The 13765-nt window shown below is 37.4% G+C and overlaps 1 protein-coding gene across 3 annotated transcripts in view; it reads left to right on the forward strand.

The window, feature by feature from the left end:
* Positions 1-13765, forward strand: part of RYK (receptor like tyrosine kinase) — a 111182-nt gene that overhangs the window by 69328 nt on the left and 28089 nt on the right. For all 3 annotated transcript variants that reach the window (XR_011967931.1, XM_072613611.1, XM_072613612.1), the window contains exons 10-11: positions 3875-3944; positions 13205-13337. Coding sequence is in view for 2 of the 3 variants with exons in the window: in XM_072613611.1 (XP_072469712.1) it covers positions 3875-3944; positions 13205-13337 (203 nt within the window). In the remaining variant the exon portion in view is untranslated. The remainder of the gene's footprint in view (positions 1-3874; positions 3945-13204; positions 13338-13765) is intronic.

The following is a 13765-nucleotide window of genomic DNA, read 5'->3' on the forward strand; positions in this document are numbered from 1 at the left end:
TAAGGAAATAACATTCTGGGTGGTGGAAAACAAACATACAAATAACTATGTACATAAAAGACATATACAGTACTCTTAGATCACTCTTAGAGAGAAGGTTACTAATAACAGGGGGTTGAGGAGGATGAACAGGAAAAGGCTCCTACAAAAGATGAGATTTGAGGTGTCTTGAAGGAAGCCCAGGGGAGCTGGGAGTCAGAGGGATGAAGGGAAAGCATTCCAGACTGTTGAGAGACAGGAGTATTGTGTGTGAAGAATGTCGAGGAGCTAGCCTAGCTGTGTGATAATAATGGATGTAGAGGGAAGACTGGAAAGATACCAAGGTCTCAGCTTGTAAAGGACTTTTTTCAGTGCCAAACAGGGCATTCTATATCAGATCCAAGAGGTAATGGGGAGCCCCTGGAGTTTATCAGATAAGATAAGAGTTTATCAGTGGTGGTAGTGATAATGTGATGGAACTTGAGCTTTAGGAGAATCATTTTGGCAGCTGAGTAGAGAATTAGTTGCAGTGGGAATAGACTTGAGGCAGGGAGCCTAATCAGAAAGCCATTAGAGTAGTGCAAGTGTGAGGTGATGAGGGCTGGCAGCTGACTCCTGGAGAAAATAAAGCTCCATCCCCTTCTCTACAAAGTCCTTCCTCATTTCTTTCTGCCATCCTCTTTCCCTGCTGGAGGTTGTCAGTCCCCTTTTTATACAAGCTAGTGAATGAGGGATAGCCCTTCCAGCTCTGCTTTTGGTGAACTTTTTAACTAAGGAAGGGATTTGCTCTCCCCTCATAGTTCCTCACCTCTGGTTACTAGTATACTTGTTAGACTTGAGCCATTATCTTTGGTGAAGAAAGAAGCTGATGCAGTGGTCTTCAGAGATACCCTAAAACAGTTTATGCACTATAGTTGTTGCCTCTCATCCCCAGCCCCCAGTCAACTCTTCACTTAAAAATAATACTAACTATAATCATTACAGGAACTGCTTAACATTTATGCCCAATTATAGCTAGTAAGTAGAAAAGCAGTATTTCAACCTAGATCCTTAGCCTCTATACCCACAGCTCATTCATGTAGAATTCTGTTTTTGCTGTTTTTGGCAAAAATGAAACTGGAGTATAGCAGAAAGTATCTTATAATGCAAGTTAGGAGACCTAAATTCTAATCAACTCTGCTGCTTACTAGCAGTGTATGCTTCTGTAAGTAACTTTTAAAATTTAATTATTTCTAAGGCTCCTTTAATCTCTGTCATCTTTCAAAGAAAGTTTCTCATTTCATTTGGTACTTGTATATATCCTCTAAAAACTGTGTGCTGCCACTTGACTTGTTCTGAATGGGTTTTGATTTTAGTTTATTTCCCTACAGAAGTATCTGGGGGAGGGGAGAAAAAGGAAATAATATTGATAAGAAAATACAATGTGGATACTCAGACTGTTTCTTAAGATAAGATTTGTTTTTCCGTGAGTATTTGAAAAGTAGCCACTCATTCCTTTTTTGTGACTTACTCTTATAAATTATAATGTTCCTCCTTAACTGGAAGGAAACAAGAGAAAGCACAGTGAGTCCTTAGCTAAAATATTGTTGTCATTTTTGTAGTAGACAAAGAAGAAGGGCATTGATCAAACTGTAGTGTACTCTCCTTAAAAGTTGTTAAAGATATGATGTCACCCACTTAAGTGGTTCTGAGATTTTATCTTTTCTAAACATCTTTTTGATTAAGTCTATGTAGAACTGACAAGGGATCCTTGCCTTGAAATCATATGTGTTATCCATACATGATCTTTAGTTGTGTTTTTTTATATTGCAGGAGAATATATTTCAGAAGAAACTATCTTGCTTTGGCTTTTCAGATTAGCAGAATTGGAATTTGGTTTTTCATAGTTTTATTCATAAAAGAATGTAAATTTGTTGAGATTAGGACCAGATTTCTCGGATACTGTGCAGCATGCAGCACGTTTACTACAAAGTTTGGGGTGTTATTGCAGATGAAAGAAAAGTCATAAATAATTTTTATTTAGCATAAAATTTTATTCATCTAGCATACATAGAATGTTAAGTACAGTATAGTATTGGATTAGAGCTCTCCTAGTCTTGGTTACTCCGTTTTGCAGATATGTATTGCCATAGGTGTTAGAAGATCTTTATTCTAGTCCTACCTCAGCTGCTGAGTATGCTTGGACAAGTCAGTAAGTTAGCATCGCCAGGCCTTACTTTTCTGATCTCTGAGGTTCCTTCCAGCTCTGTCATTTTATAATTCTATGAGATAATTACTTAATTTCCCCCTCCCCCATCCCGTTACTCCAGGAATATACTATAAGCAAATAATACACTTAATAAATTAGAAGTTAAAGGGTTTCTTTGTTTTGCTAATTACAGTAAAGAGGAACATTTTCATCAGTAAAAAGGTAAAACTATTTCTCAGACATTTGAAAAAACTACAACAATCACTTCATTCACCTTCTACCTTTACTCTCTTTTATTTTTTTTAATCTTAAATCCAAGTATAATTTTTTAACAGAATTTCACTTAATAGAACCTCAGATGTTACTTAATTTTTTGTTGTTGTTTGGAATAACCTACTACTAACCTTCAAGCTTGGGATTCTTTTTGCTGTCATCTTGTAGCTTATCTTTTACTTGTCGTGGCTACCCTCTGGAGTGCCAAGAAAATCTTTGTATTATATCCAAACTCTCTCATTCATTGTCTAACAACTATTCTCACTTCACCACATTTTCTAAGAACTCAAAATGAGGATGTATCCACCAGAGAAATTGAGTTATCAGTTAAAAAGAGGCAGGCATTATGGTATAAAACCCATAGAATGGTTTAAGTCCCATCTGTCCCTCTTCAGTGATCCCACCGTAAAGTGGAGGTTGGAATGTGTACTTTGTGGGATCCCTTCAAGATCTATAATTCTTTGACCCTGTGTTATTAAGCAGAGACCAGAACAGTCAATAGTCTCTGCATATTTTGTTATCATACATATATATATATATATATATATATATAGAGAGAGAGAGAGAGAGAGAGAGAGAGAGAGAGAGAGAGAGAGAGAGAGAGAGAGAGAGAGAGAGAGAGAGAGAGAGAGAGAGATGACTTTCCATCATGAAATCTTTATGTCTGATCTTAATGAGAGGTTAAATGTTTGGTACTGTGGTGGCATAGCTACTTTGTGTCAACAGAAACAGGACTTGAATTCGTGTCTTAGTAACTCTTAGACCAGCCCTTTATCATCTGCTGTGCTGCTTCTCATTTTGACTGTAATAGCATTTTATCCTTACAACAACTCTGAGAGGTAGGTGCTATCATTATCCCAGTTTTACAGATGAGGGTATTTTGAACATAATTATTTTTGCGTTATCTTTTTTGAAGATATGATATTAATGCATTTTTGGTGTGTTGAATGTGTTTTTATTCTATCAATGGACCAATAGTTTCTAATTGGATTGTTTCTTTTAATTTTACAATGTAAGTTAAGAAAAAGATAGAATTTATTTGGAAGAAATTTTCTTTGCAATAGTACTGAAATTCCTTTGTTCCATTCAGTAATACCTATAGATGAGTAACTTAGAGATTTTACTGAAATTACTGAATTTTGCCCCCCAGATTATTTTGGTTGTGAACTCAGAAGCAAAAATTAAAGTAAAAGTTAGTGGAAGAGTTTGAATTTGTGTTTGTTTAGCTATTATCTCAATGTTTAAACATGTTTTGATTATTGTCATAGGCTTTTAAATAAAACTTAGTTTAATTATTTCCTTTAAATAAATTTTATTGAAATTTGATTTTTGAATTAAATCATTTCTACATTTTCTAATTTCCAAAGAAAATTGCAATAATGGATTTGAATTATGTATCTGGTACTGTTGTTCAAAATTATTTTCTTTTTCTAGACCAAGCGTCTGAAATTCAAGTGACAATGATGCTCACTGAAAGCTGTAAACTCCGAGGTCTTCATCACAGGTAAGAAGAAATTCCTTTCCACATGATTTATAGTAGATACCAAATTTTTAAGGGATGTGGTATAGCCTTGAAAATATTGGGACAAAAAAAATCTATTTTAAAAAATGTGGGTAGAGAGGCACTATGATGTAATACAAAGAAATATTTAATTCAGAATCCAATCCAATCGGTTTGAATTCTGTTGTGTAACTATAATGGATAAGCTGCTTAACTTCTCTTATCCATCTGAAAAATGTTAATAATACTGTTTACCTTATAGAATTTTATGAGAAGCATGTTTTGCAAATCTTAAACTGAGTTATTTTAAAATTATCTTTTTATAGCTTAAGATAAAGAATCTGGAGTATAGATCTTCTGTGTCAGAGAATGTTACATTATAATAAGTCAGGGATATATGAAATTAGAAATGGTAGCCAGTATGGTGTAATGGAAAGAGTACTGAATTTAGAATAAGGAGACTTGTTTTTGACTCTCAGTATCTTAAATGACTATTGGGTAAATCACTTCTCCTCACCGTGCTCACTTGCCTCTTCTGTAAAAAGAAAGTGTTGGACTAGATCCATGAAATCCCTTTTAGTCTAAAACTATGGTTCTATATGTTCAGGTAGGTTGAACACATCTTTGTCAATTTGTTTGCAAACCGAAAAAAAGTGTAATGGAAATGTGGCTATCCTCCTGCGAATAATAAATGTTTGGGGATTTTTGTTGAAGAGGATAGAAAATGATGGGTCCACCAAAGCTGACTAGTAACCTAATTTCAAAAAAAAAAAAAATTGGAAAATAAATCCACCAGTAACAACAATTAGAGAATGAGTATGTTATTATTGGTTAACTGTTGTAGAGGTGGTGTTTAGCATTGAAAGGAAAATATTCTAATCTAGGCTTAGCTACTGACTTGCTGAGAGAGCCTGTATGATGATGGAAAGAACCCTGAAGTACAGATCCTGTAATTTGCTAATAACTTATTGTGACATTTTCATTGATAATGTGTTGGTCTTACAGTCACTTAACCTCTCAGCCTCAGTTTCCTCATCTGTAAAATGAGGACAATAATAGCACATACTGAAATCTTTTAGCTCACTTCCTCATTACCGTGCCCACTCCCTCGTTAATTGTTCACCAATCAGGGTTGATTTTCATCTGTCAGAGGTACCCCCCTTTTTTCTAAAAGAATATTGATACATTCAGTATCTCCATTAGGGGTCTTTGGTTACTGAGAGAAACTCTTGACCATTAATTTATTGACTATCAACTAGCCTAATTAATAAATTGATTGTTAATTACCCAGAAACTTTGCTTTTCATTTGTCTCAGTCTGTATTATCAAATGTAAGCCAGTAAGTACCAGAGTACTGATAGTGTATAAAGCTCTCTTGTTCTTTTCAATAAAGAAAATATCTTTTTTCCTTTCCTTATAGAAATCCCCCTCCCCATTTCTCCCGGATGTACATCTAGTGGTTGGTTCCATTCCACATGTCCAGTGTTTTGATTATACCATTAAAACACTTTATAATTTTTATTATTATAATTAGACATGTATTGATGGCTATGTCAAAAACTATAGTAAATATGTTCTGGAATATATGTAAATGAAAAGGTAACGAGACAAGAAGGCTTTAATAAAATAACCAGCTGGAATTCTGCAGTATACATGCAGATTTTTTAAGACTGTCTTGTTCTTGGTTTACCTGATTGATAGATTGGTTGTTTGGGGTATGCTTTCAGGGTATGTTAACCCATAGTAAGGGAAAAGTCCACTAATGCTTTTAGTAAGAAACATGTAACATCAGCTAAAACAATTGAAGATGAAAAATAATTGAGGCTAAAATTAAGCATATGTTATTTAATCTATATTTCCCTTTTTTCACAGTGTTGATAACACTCTGTACTTCAGTTCATTTTAGTAAGCATTTCTTAAGTATCTTCTGTAAACTAGGCATTAAGCTCTGCACCAGAAATATGAGACAAAAGGAATTTGGAAGGGCTTCCCATAGTGGGTGGCACAGGAGCTAGAGATTCTAAGAGGTAGTGGTGAATAATAATTATATTATAGACACTGGGTTGTCTGTGAAAAACATTGTTAGTATGCTGATTTGACTGGAATGGAAAATGCAGAAGTATTTTACTTTAACAAATGTAGAAAGATTAAGCATGGTTTTGTGGGAATTGAGAGGATTAGAACAGCAAGTGGTAGTGGGAATTGAGTGAACTCCATATGACTACATCTTGTGACTTACTTCTAGAGCTAGCTCAGTTCCCTTTCTATTCACTTATTGGTCTAGTCTAATTTTTGTCTCATGAGGAAACTTTATTCAATTATGAGAATTGTGAGAAAACTTTATTGCATTGTTTGAACCTAGCCCAGGGTGCCTGGGAAGCCGGACCACCTGTACCTGATGCCTAGAGACCTTAAATAAGCACTTAAGTTATGCTGACCTGAAATCTTCTCAGATCCAAAGATTCATGCAGAGCTTTCTTACAATCATCCATATGTCTGGGTTGCTGGCCCCATACTGGTCAATCAGTTAATATTTCTGTGTTCCTTTGATTGAATACAGATACTTGGGAAGAGTGGAAAGGGAAGTGGGACATCTCTTTATGATTTCAAGGAATTGCACGTTTGCTCTCCCCTATCCAACTCGGAAAGTCCCTAATCTTTCCTCCAATTAGAAATCACATTACCTGTTTTTGTGTACTGGTTAATTGTTTTCTTTTAATTAATTGGTCTTATTTGATTCATTGTTTTTAATACATAAGAATTTGTCTCTCCCAGTGTTTGGGGTCCAACTCTAAGCTGAAGAGAGGTCTGGTTCTAATTTGTTATACAGTCACCATGCATTGCTTAATAAATTAATATGCTCAGAAACGTGAACCTTTGTTTCTTCAGTCATTCCATCTTTCACCCACTGCAGCTTTCAGTGTTTGACTGAAAATTTTGTATTATTCTTAACTGCACTAGGGAGTCACTGACCAGGGGAGTACCAAGATCAGACCTCAGAAGATTATTTTGTCAGCTCTACATATTGGAGATTGAAGAAGAAAATCAGGGAGATCCATCAAGAGGATATTGAAGTAGTTCAGAAGAGAAGTGATGAGAGTCTGAAATAGGATGGTGGTCATGTGAATGAAAAGGAGAGGGACACGAGAGGTGTGGAGCTATAATTGCTAGGACTTGGAAACTGATTGGGTATAGGGATGAGGAAGTTATGAACCTGGTGGCTCCCTCAACAGAAGTAAGGAAAGGTTGCAGGATATGTGGGCTTAGGGGCAAAGATAATTGGAGAGGATTCTTACCTAGCTAGCAACTGTCTTCTATCATGTATGTATGAGTATATATATCTAGAGACCGTATACAAAACTTTTAGTAGACTTTTGATTTACTTTGAACTAAGACTAATTAGTTTACTTTGTAATTTTACAGAGTAAAAAAAAATGAAACCATCATTGAGTGATTATGTGAAAGCTTTCTCAAAGGTTTCTCTCAAAAGTTTGGTGACAACTTTGAGAGAAGCCTAAACTACGATAGTTCTATTCCAATGTACCTCCTCCTACAAGTCATCGACTCCCCTCAAAGCAATCATTTCACATTTGTTGTTTCTTGGTAATGCTACTGTTTTTCTCATCTTGACAGTTTCATTCTTCCTTAATGATGTTAGTAAATGCCGAAAAGTATTCTTTGCATTAAAAGAGCTTCACATAATGTGTTTGCATCTTTTTGTTACTTACACAAAAGATAAAAATGTTCTGAAAGATCCCAGTGGACAAAATTTTGAGAGCTATTGTTATTCCTTTTAATCTATAATCTAGGTTAACATCTGCTTTGATACTTTCTAAGTACATACATACCCCCATTTCCAAGGGATGATAATCTTAAATTCCTACTAGCATCTTTTGTACTTTGGTAAAGTTTACTTTTGACCAGTGGCATACTTTGTGTTAAATGATATATGACATGCATATTAATGTCATACATGACATTTTACTTTAAAGACAAGTTTTTTCATTACAGGAAAACATCCTATCAACAGCATGTAATTTGATGTGGTTTGAGCCAAAGCACTTTTGTATAGTTGACTGAATTTCTTACCACCACTCGCAGCTTTTTATGGTTTCTTATTTCTATTCTTTTGCAGCAAAATACACCTTATTTGGCTGGATTGTAGATTTTGTGAAGATGGGGAATATATAATACAAGAGGAAAGATGATTTGGAGCCAGCTTATGGGAGGGTTAAATGCCAGAGTTAATATTCGGTCCTGGGGGGAATAGGAAACCTTAAGAGTTTTGGTGGGAAAGTGGTATGGTCATACCTTCACTATAGGAAATGAAGAGTGGATTAAAATGGAAAGAGTCAAGAGTCTTGAAGTAGGGAGACCAATTAGGAGAGTGTTGTAATAGTCCAAGCAAGAGATGATGAGAGCCTAAAACTGGAGTAGTGAGATTAGAGAGAAGAGGAGGGGTATGAGATGTTACAGGCATAAAAATGACAACATGTGGTAGGCTCAGTGGGATGAAATGAGAGGGAGGAGACAAAGGTGAAACTGAAATTTCAAAATTGAGTGAGGAAATTGTGATGTCTTTAAAAGAAATAGGGGACCCACAACCCATAGAATGGCTACAGGGAAGTAACTCACGGCGAATTCCGCACCCAGAGGCCACGGAACATTGGAGCGAGGGAGATTTCTGTTCCAGAGAGACCTGCAAACCTCTCGCGGGGGGGTCCTTCGCGCTGCGGACTGGGCGCCGGGACTGGGAGCTGAGTGCAGCCCTGCCGCGGCCGCGGCACCGAGAGGAAAAGATCCGAGCAGGCTTCACAGACAGGATCTCCAGCGGCCACGCAGGTCCCTCCACCCACAGAGGGATCTGCAAACCTCTCGCAAAAGGTCCGTCTCGCTGCAGACACAAAGCCTAGCCCAGACCTGCTGCGGCCACGGCTGCGGCACCGAGAGAAACAGATCCGAGCAGGCTTCAGGGACGGGATCTCCAGCGGCCGCACAAGTCCCTCCACCCACAGGTGACAGGGGTGGGTGAGAGAGTCTCTTTGGCGGGTCGAGAGGGGAGTGGGGTGCCCCCATAATTCAGGCCCCCCCCCCCCAGGAGGTAGAAGCTGAGAGGCGGCTGCAGACAGGGGCTCCCCAAGCGGGCGGGAGCCTGAATCCATTGCGGAAGGTCTGTGCATAAACCCCCTGAGGGAACTGAGCCTGAGAGGTGGCCCTGCCCCGACCTCAGCACCAGAACATAATCTCATACTGAATAGCAGCCCTGCCCCCGCCAAAAGCCCTGAGGCTGGAAGCAGCATTTGAATCTCAGACCACAAACACGGGCTGGGAGGATCAGGAGGTGAGGTGGGTGTGAGGAAAATATTCAGAGGTCAAGTCACTGGCTGGGAAAATGCCCAGAAAAGGGAAAAGAAATAAGACTATAGAAGGTTACTTTCTTGGCGAACAGGCATTTCCTCCCTTCCTTTCTGATGAGGAAGAACAATGCTTACCATCAGGCAAAGACACAGAAATCAAGGCTTCTGTGTCCCAGCCCACCCAATGGGCTCAGGCCATGGAAGAGCTCAAAAAGAATTTTGAAAATCAAGTTAGAGAGGTGGAGGAAAAGCTGGGAAGAGAAATGAGAGACATGAAGTCAAAGCATGAACAGCAGATCAGCTCCCTGCTAAGGGAGACCCAAAAAAATGTTGAAGAAATTAACACCTTAAAAACTAGCCTAACTCAATTGGCAAAAGAGGTTCAAAAAGCCAATGAGGAGAAGAATGCTTTCAAAAGCAGAATTAGCCAAATGGAAAAGGAGATTCAAAAGCTCACTGAAGAAAATAGTTCTTTCAAAATTAGAATGGCACAGATGGAGGCTAATGACTTTATGCAAAACCAAGAAATCACAGAACAAAGAGAGAAGAATGGAAAAATGGAAGATAATGTGAAATATCTCATTGGAAAAACAACAGACCTGGAAAATAGATCCAGGAGAGACAATTTAAAAATTATGGGACTACCTGAAAGCCATGATCAAAAGAAGAGCCTAGACATCATCTTTCATGAAATTATCAAGGAAAACTGCCCTGAGATTCTAGAACCAGAGGGCAAAATAAATATTCAAGGAATCCACAGAACACCGCCTGAAAGAGATCCAAAAAGAGAAACTCCTAGGAACATTGTGGCCAAATTCCAGAGTTCCCAGGTCAAGGAGAAAATACTGCAGGCAGCTAGAAAGAAACAATTCAAGTATTATGGAAATACAATCAGGATAACACAAGATCTAGCAGCCTCTACATTAAGGGATCGAAGGGCATGGAACAGTATATTCCAGAAGTCAAAGGAACTAGGACTAAAACCAAGAATCACCTACCCAGCAAAACTGACTATAATACTTCAGGGGAAAAAATGGTCTTTCAATGAAATAGAGGATTTTCAAGCATTCTTGATGAAAAGACCAGAGCTGAAAAGAAAATTTGACTTTCAAACACAAGAATGAAGAGAAGCATGAAAAGGTGAACAGCAAAGTGAAGTCATAAGGGACTTACTAAAGCTGAACTGTTTACATTCCTACATGGAAAGACAATATTTGTAACTCTTGAAACATTTCAGTATCTGGGTACTGGGTGGGATTACACATGCACACACGCTCACATACATAGAGACAGAGTGCACAGAGTGAATTGAATAGGATGGGATCATATCTTTAAAACAAAATGAAATCAAGCAGTGAGAGAGAAATATATTGGGAAGAGAAAGGGAGAAATTGAATGGGGCAAATTATCTCTCATAAAAGAGGCAATCAAAAGACTCATTAGTGGAGGGATAAAGAGGGGAGGTGAGAGAAAAACATGAAGTCTACTCTCATCACATTCCACTAAAGAAAAGAATAAAGTGCACACTCATTTTGGTAGGAAAACCTATCTCACAATACAGGAAAGTGGGGGATAAGGGGACAAGCAGGGTGGGGGGGATGATAGAAGGGAGGGCATGAGGAGGAGAGTGCAATTCGAGGTCGACACTCATGGGGAGGGATAGGATCAAAAGAGAATAGAAGTAATGGGGGACAGGATAGGATGGAGGGAAATATAGTTAGTCCTATACAACACAACTATTATGGAAGTCATTTGCAAAACTACACAGATATGGCCTATATTGAATTGCTTGCCTTCCAAAGGGAAGGGGTGGGGAGGGAGGGAGGAAGAGAAGTTGGAACTCAAAGTGTTAGGATCAACTGTCGAGTAATGTTCTTGCCACTAGGAAATAAGAAAAACAGGTAAAGGGGTATAGAAAGCTATCTGCACCTACAGGACAAAAGAGAAGATGGAGACAAGGGCAGAGAGGGCTGATAGAAGAGAGAGCAGATTGGTCATAGGGGCAATTAGAATGCTTGTTGTTTGGGGGGGGAGGGGATAAAAGGGGAGAAAATTTGTAACCCAAAATTTTGTGAAAATGAATGTTAAAAGTTAAATAAATAAATTTAATAATAATAATAAAAAAAAAGAAATAGGGAACTTTGGCAGCGGAATGAATTTTGAAGGAAAAAAAGGTGTTTATTTGGTCATGTTGAATTTGAGAAGCCTCAAGGACATTCAGTTCAAAATGCTCAAATGATAATTGGTGAGAGTGGAGCCAAAATAAAGGGGGCTAGATCAATGAATGTGAGAATCATCTATATAGAAATGATAATCAAGTCCTTACTTGATAATCAAGTCCTTACTTACTGAGGAAAAAAGTATAGAGAGAAGAGGACCGAAGGCAGAGTTATCCATAGGATATACTCACAGTTAGTGGGCAAGGGATGGATGAGGTTTAACACCATGAAATTGTAGAAGGAGCAGTCGAACTGATTAAGGGAAACAACTATTTAGAGAGAATAGTGTCACAAAAAGTTAATCAGGAAAGAATATCCAGAAAGAAAGGATGATAAGTAGTGTCAAAATAAGGTCAAGAAAGATAAGGCTTGAGTAAAGTCCATCTAATTAAAAAATCATGGTAACTTTGGAATAAGGCGAATATAGCATTTAGCCTGGTCTTTGGACAGTGTAGTAAAATTTCAGTGGAGAAACAAGGGGGAAAGCATTCTAGGTAGAGGGAAGAACTCAGGAAACACAGACATGGGAATATGCTAATTGTGTTTGGGGATCAGGGAATATAGTCCATCTTGGCTACGGCATAGAAGAGAAATTTTTTATATGATTGGAAGGATATGTTGGGTCTGTTTGAATGCCATACATTGTCTGGACTTTTATTTGATGTTCAGTGAGTAAATCATTGAAGGATTTGAGCAAGTGAGTGACAGGATGTGCTTTATGAAGATTATTACTCTTATTATCTGCCCTGAGCCCTGGTTTGGAGATAGAGAAAGACAAAATTAGAATTAGGCATACTTAATAGTTGTTGACCAACTAATGCCTTGATCACTGATTGAATACATCAAGTAGCAGCAGAGATTTCAGTGCCATTCTGTTCCACGTGTTACAAAATCATTTGATATGAGAACCAAAACTTCAATGGGAATGCATGTCTGGAGGAAGTCAGTCTTGTCAACAGCTAGTGATTTAGAATTGAAACTATGTTCTTTGCACGAAGAAAGAAAAACGGTGAAACATCTATTTAAAGACGTCTATAATCAGCCAGGCTTTCCTATTTAATTTCCAGGTAGCAGGCAAATTAGTTTTAGAAAACTGTTTCTAAAGTAGCCCCTCTGATTCACATTTAAAAGTTAATTTTTAGAGAGAATAGCGTGAAAAGTCAGCATGTCTTAGAGAGTTAGTTATTCCAACTTTGGAATCCGAAAAACCTGGGTTCAAGTTCTGACTGAGATATACTGGTTGTGAGACTAGCAGCAGGCAAACTATTTAACCTTTCAGTTTTCCAATTAATTTTAAGATTTTAAGTTAAGGAGGAGTTGCTGAACTACTATGGAGGGAGTTTCCACATTTTATGGATGACAAAACAGGTTTGGAGGAAAATATCTTGTATAAGGCAACAGGTAGCAAGTATTCAACCCCAGGTCTTATGGCTCAAATTCTTTTCTCTTCCAGTTACATAAGGCTATTACTCAAGAAAAGTAATTTTTAAGATAATGAGGGAGAAATTCTACTCTTGTTTAATTGTGGTGTTTTATTTTAAGGAATGACTTTCATTCTATATTTTAAAGCCTGTTTTGAACTTTGTTTTGCATTTTATGGTCATAATACTTTATTTTTCCAGAATAGGTAATTGAAGTTTTGGATTATACTTGTTTTTCTCCTTCCTATTTTGTGTCCATTTTGTAGAAATCTGCTTCCTATCACTCATGTTTGTATAGAAGAAGGAGAAAAACCCATGGTGTTATTGCCATACATGAACTGGGGAAACCTTAAATTGTTCTTACGACAGTGCAAATTAGTTGAGGCCAACAATCCTCAGGTAAGAAAAACTTATCCAGATACCAGTAACGTCTTTTATTTATGAATAACTTAAGCTAGCATCCTTAGGATAGGTGAAAAAATACTTATAAATTTATAAATTAATAGAAAATCAAAAGCATTGAAGAAAGAAGACAAATGTAGGACAAAAAACAAAAACCTGTCAGGCTGTATAAAAAGGAAAGTGAATTATGATTCCGCTGACCTGACCAGAATATTTACCCTCTCCCCCAAACTGGTGATGATTTTGCTGAATTTATTTCCAAAGTACATTTATTCATTGTAGTTTAAAACCCTTTCACACACTGGCAATAATGCTTATAACATTTCTGTGAAAGTATTGCCTTTATCCCTGTTACAGATAAGGACACAAAGTTCAGAGTTCCTTGCTCATGATTACAAACATAAATGCTCATGACAGTAGTCTGG

This window comes from Notamacropus eugenii, chromosome 5 (genome assembly GCF_028372415.1).
Source record: "Notamacropus eugenii isolate mMacEug1 chromosome 5, mMacEug1.pri_v2, whole genome shotgun sequence".
In the NCBI taxonomy this organism is placed as follows: Eukaryota; Metazoa; Chordata; class Mammalia; order Diprotodontia; family Macropodidae; genus Notamacropus; species Notamacropus eugenii.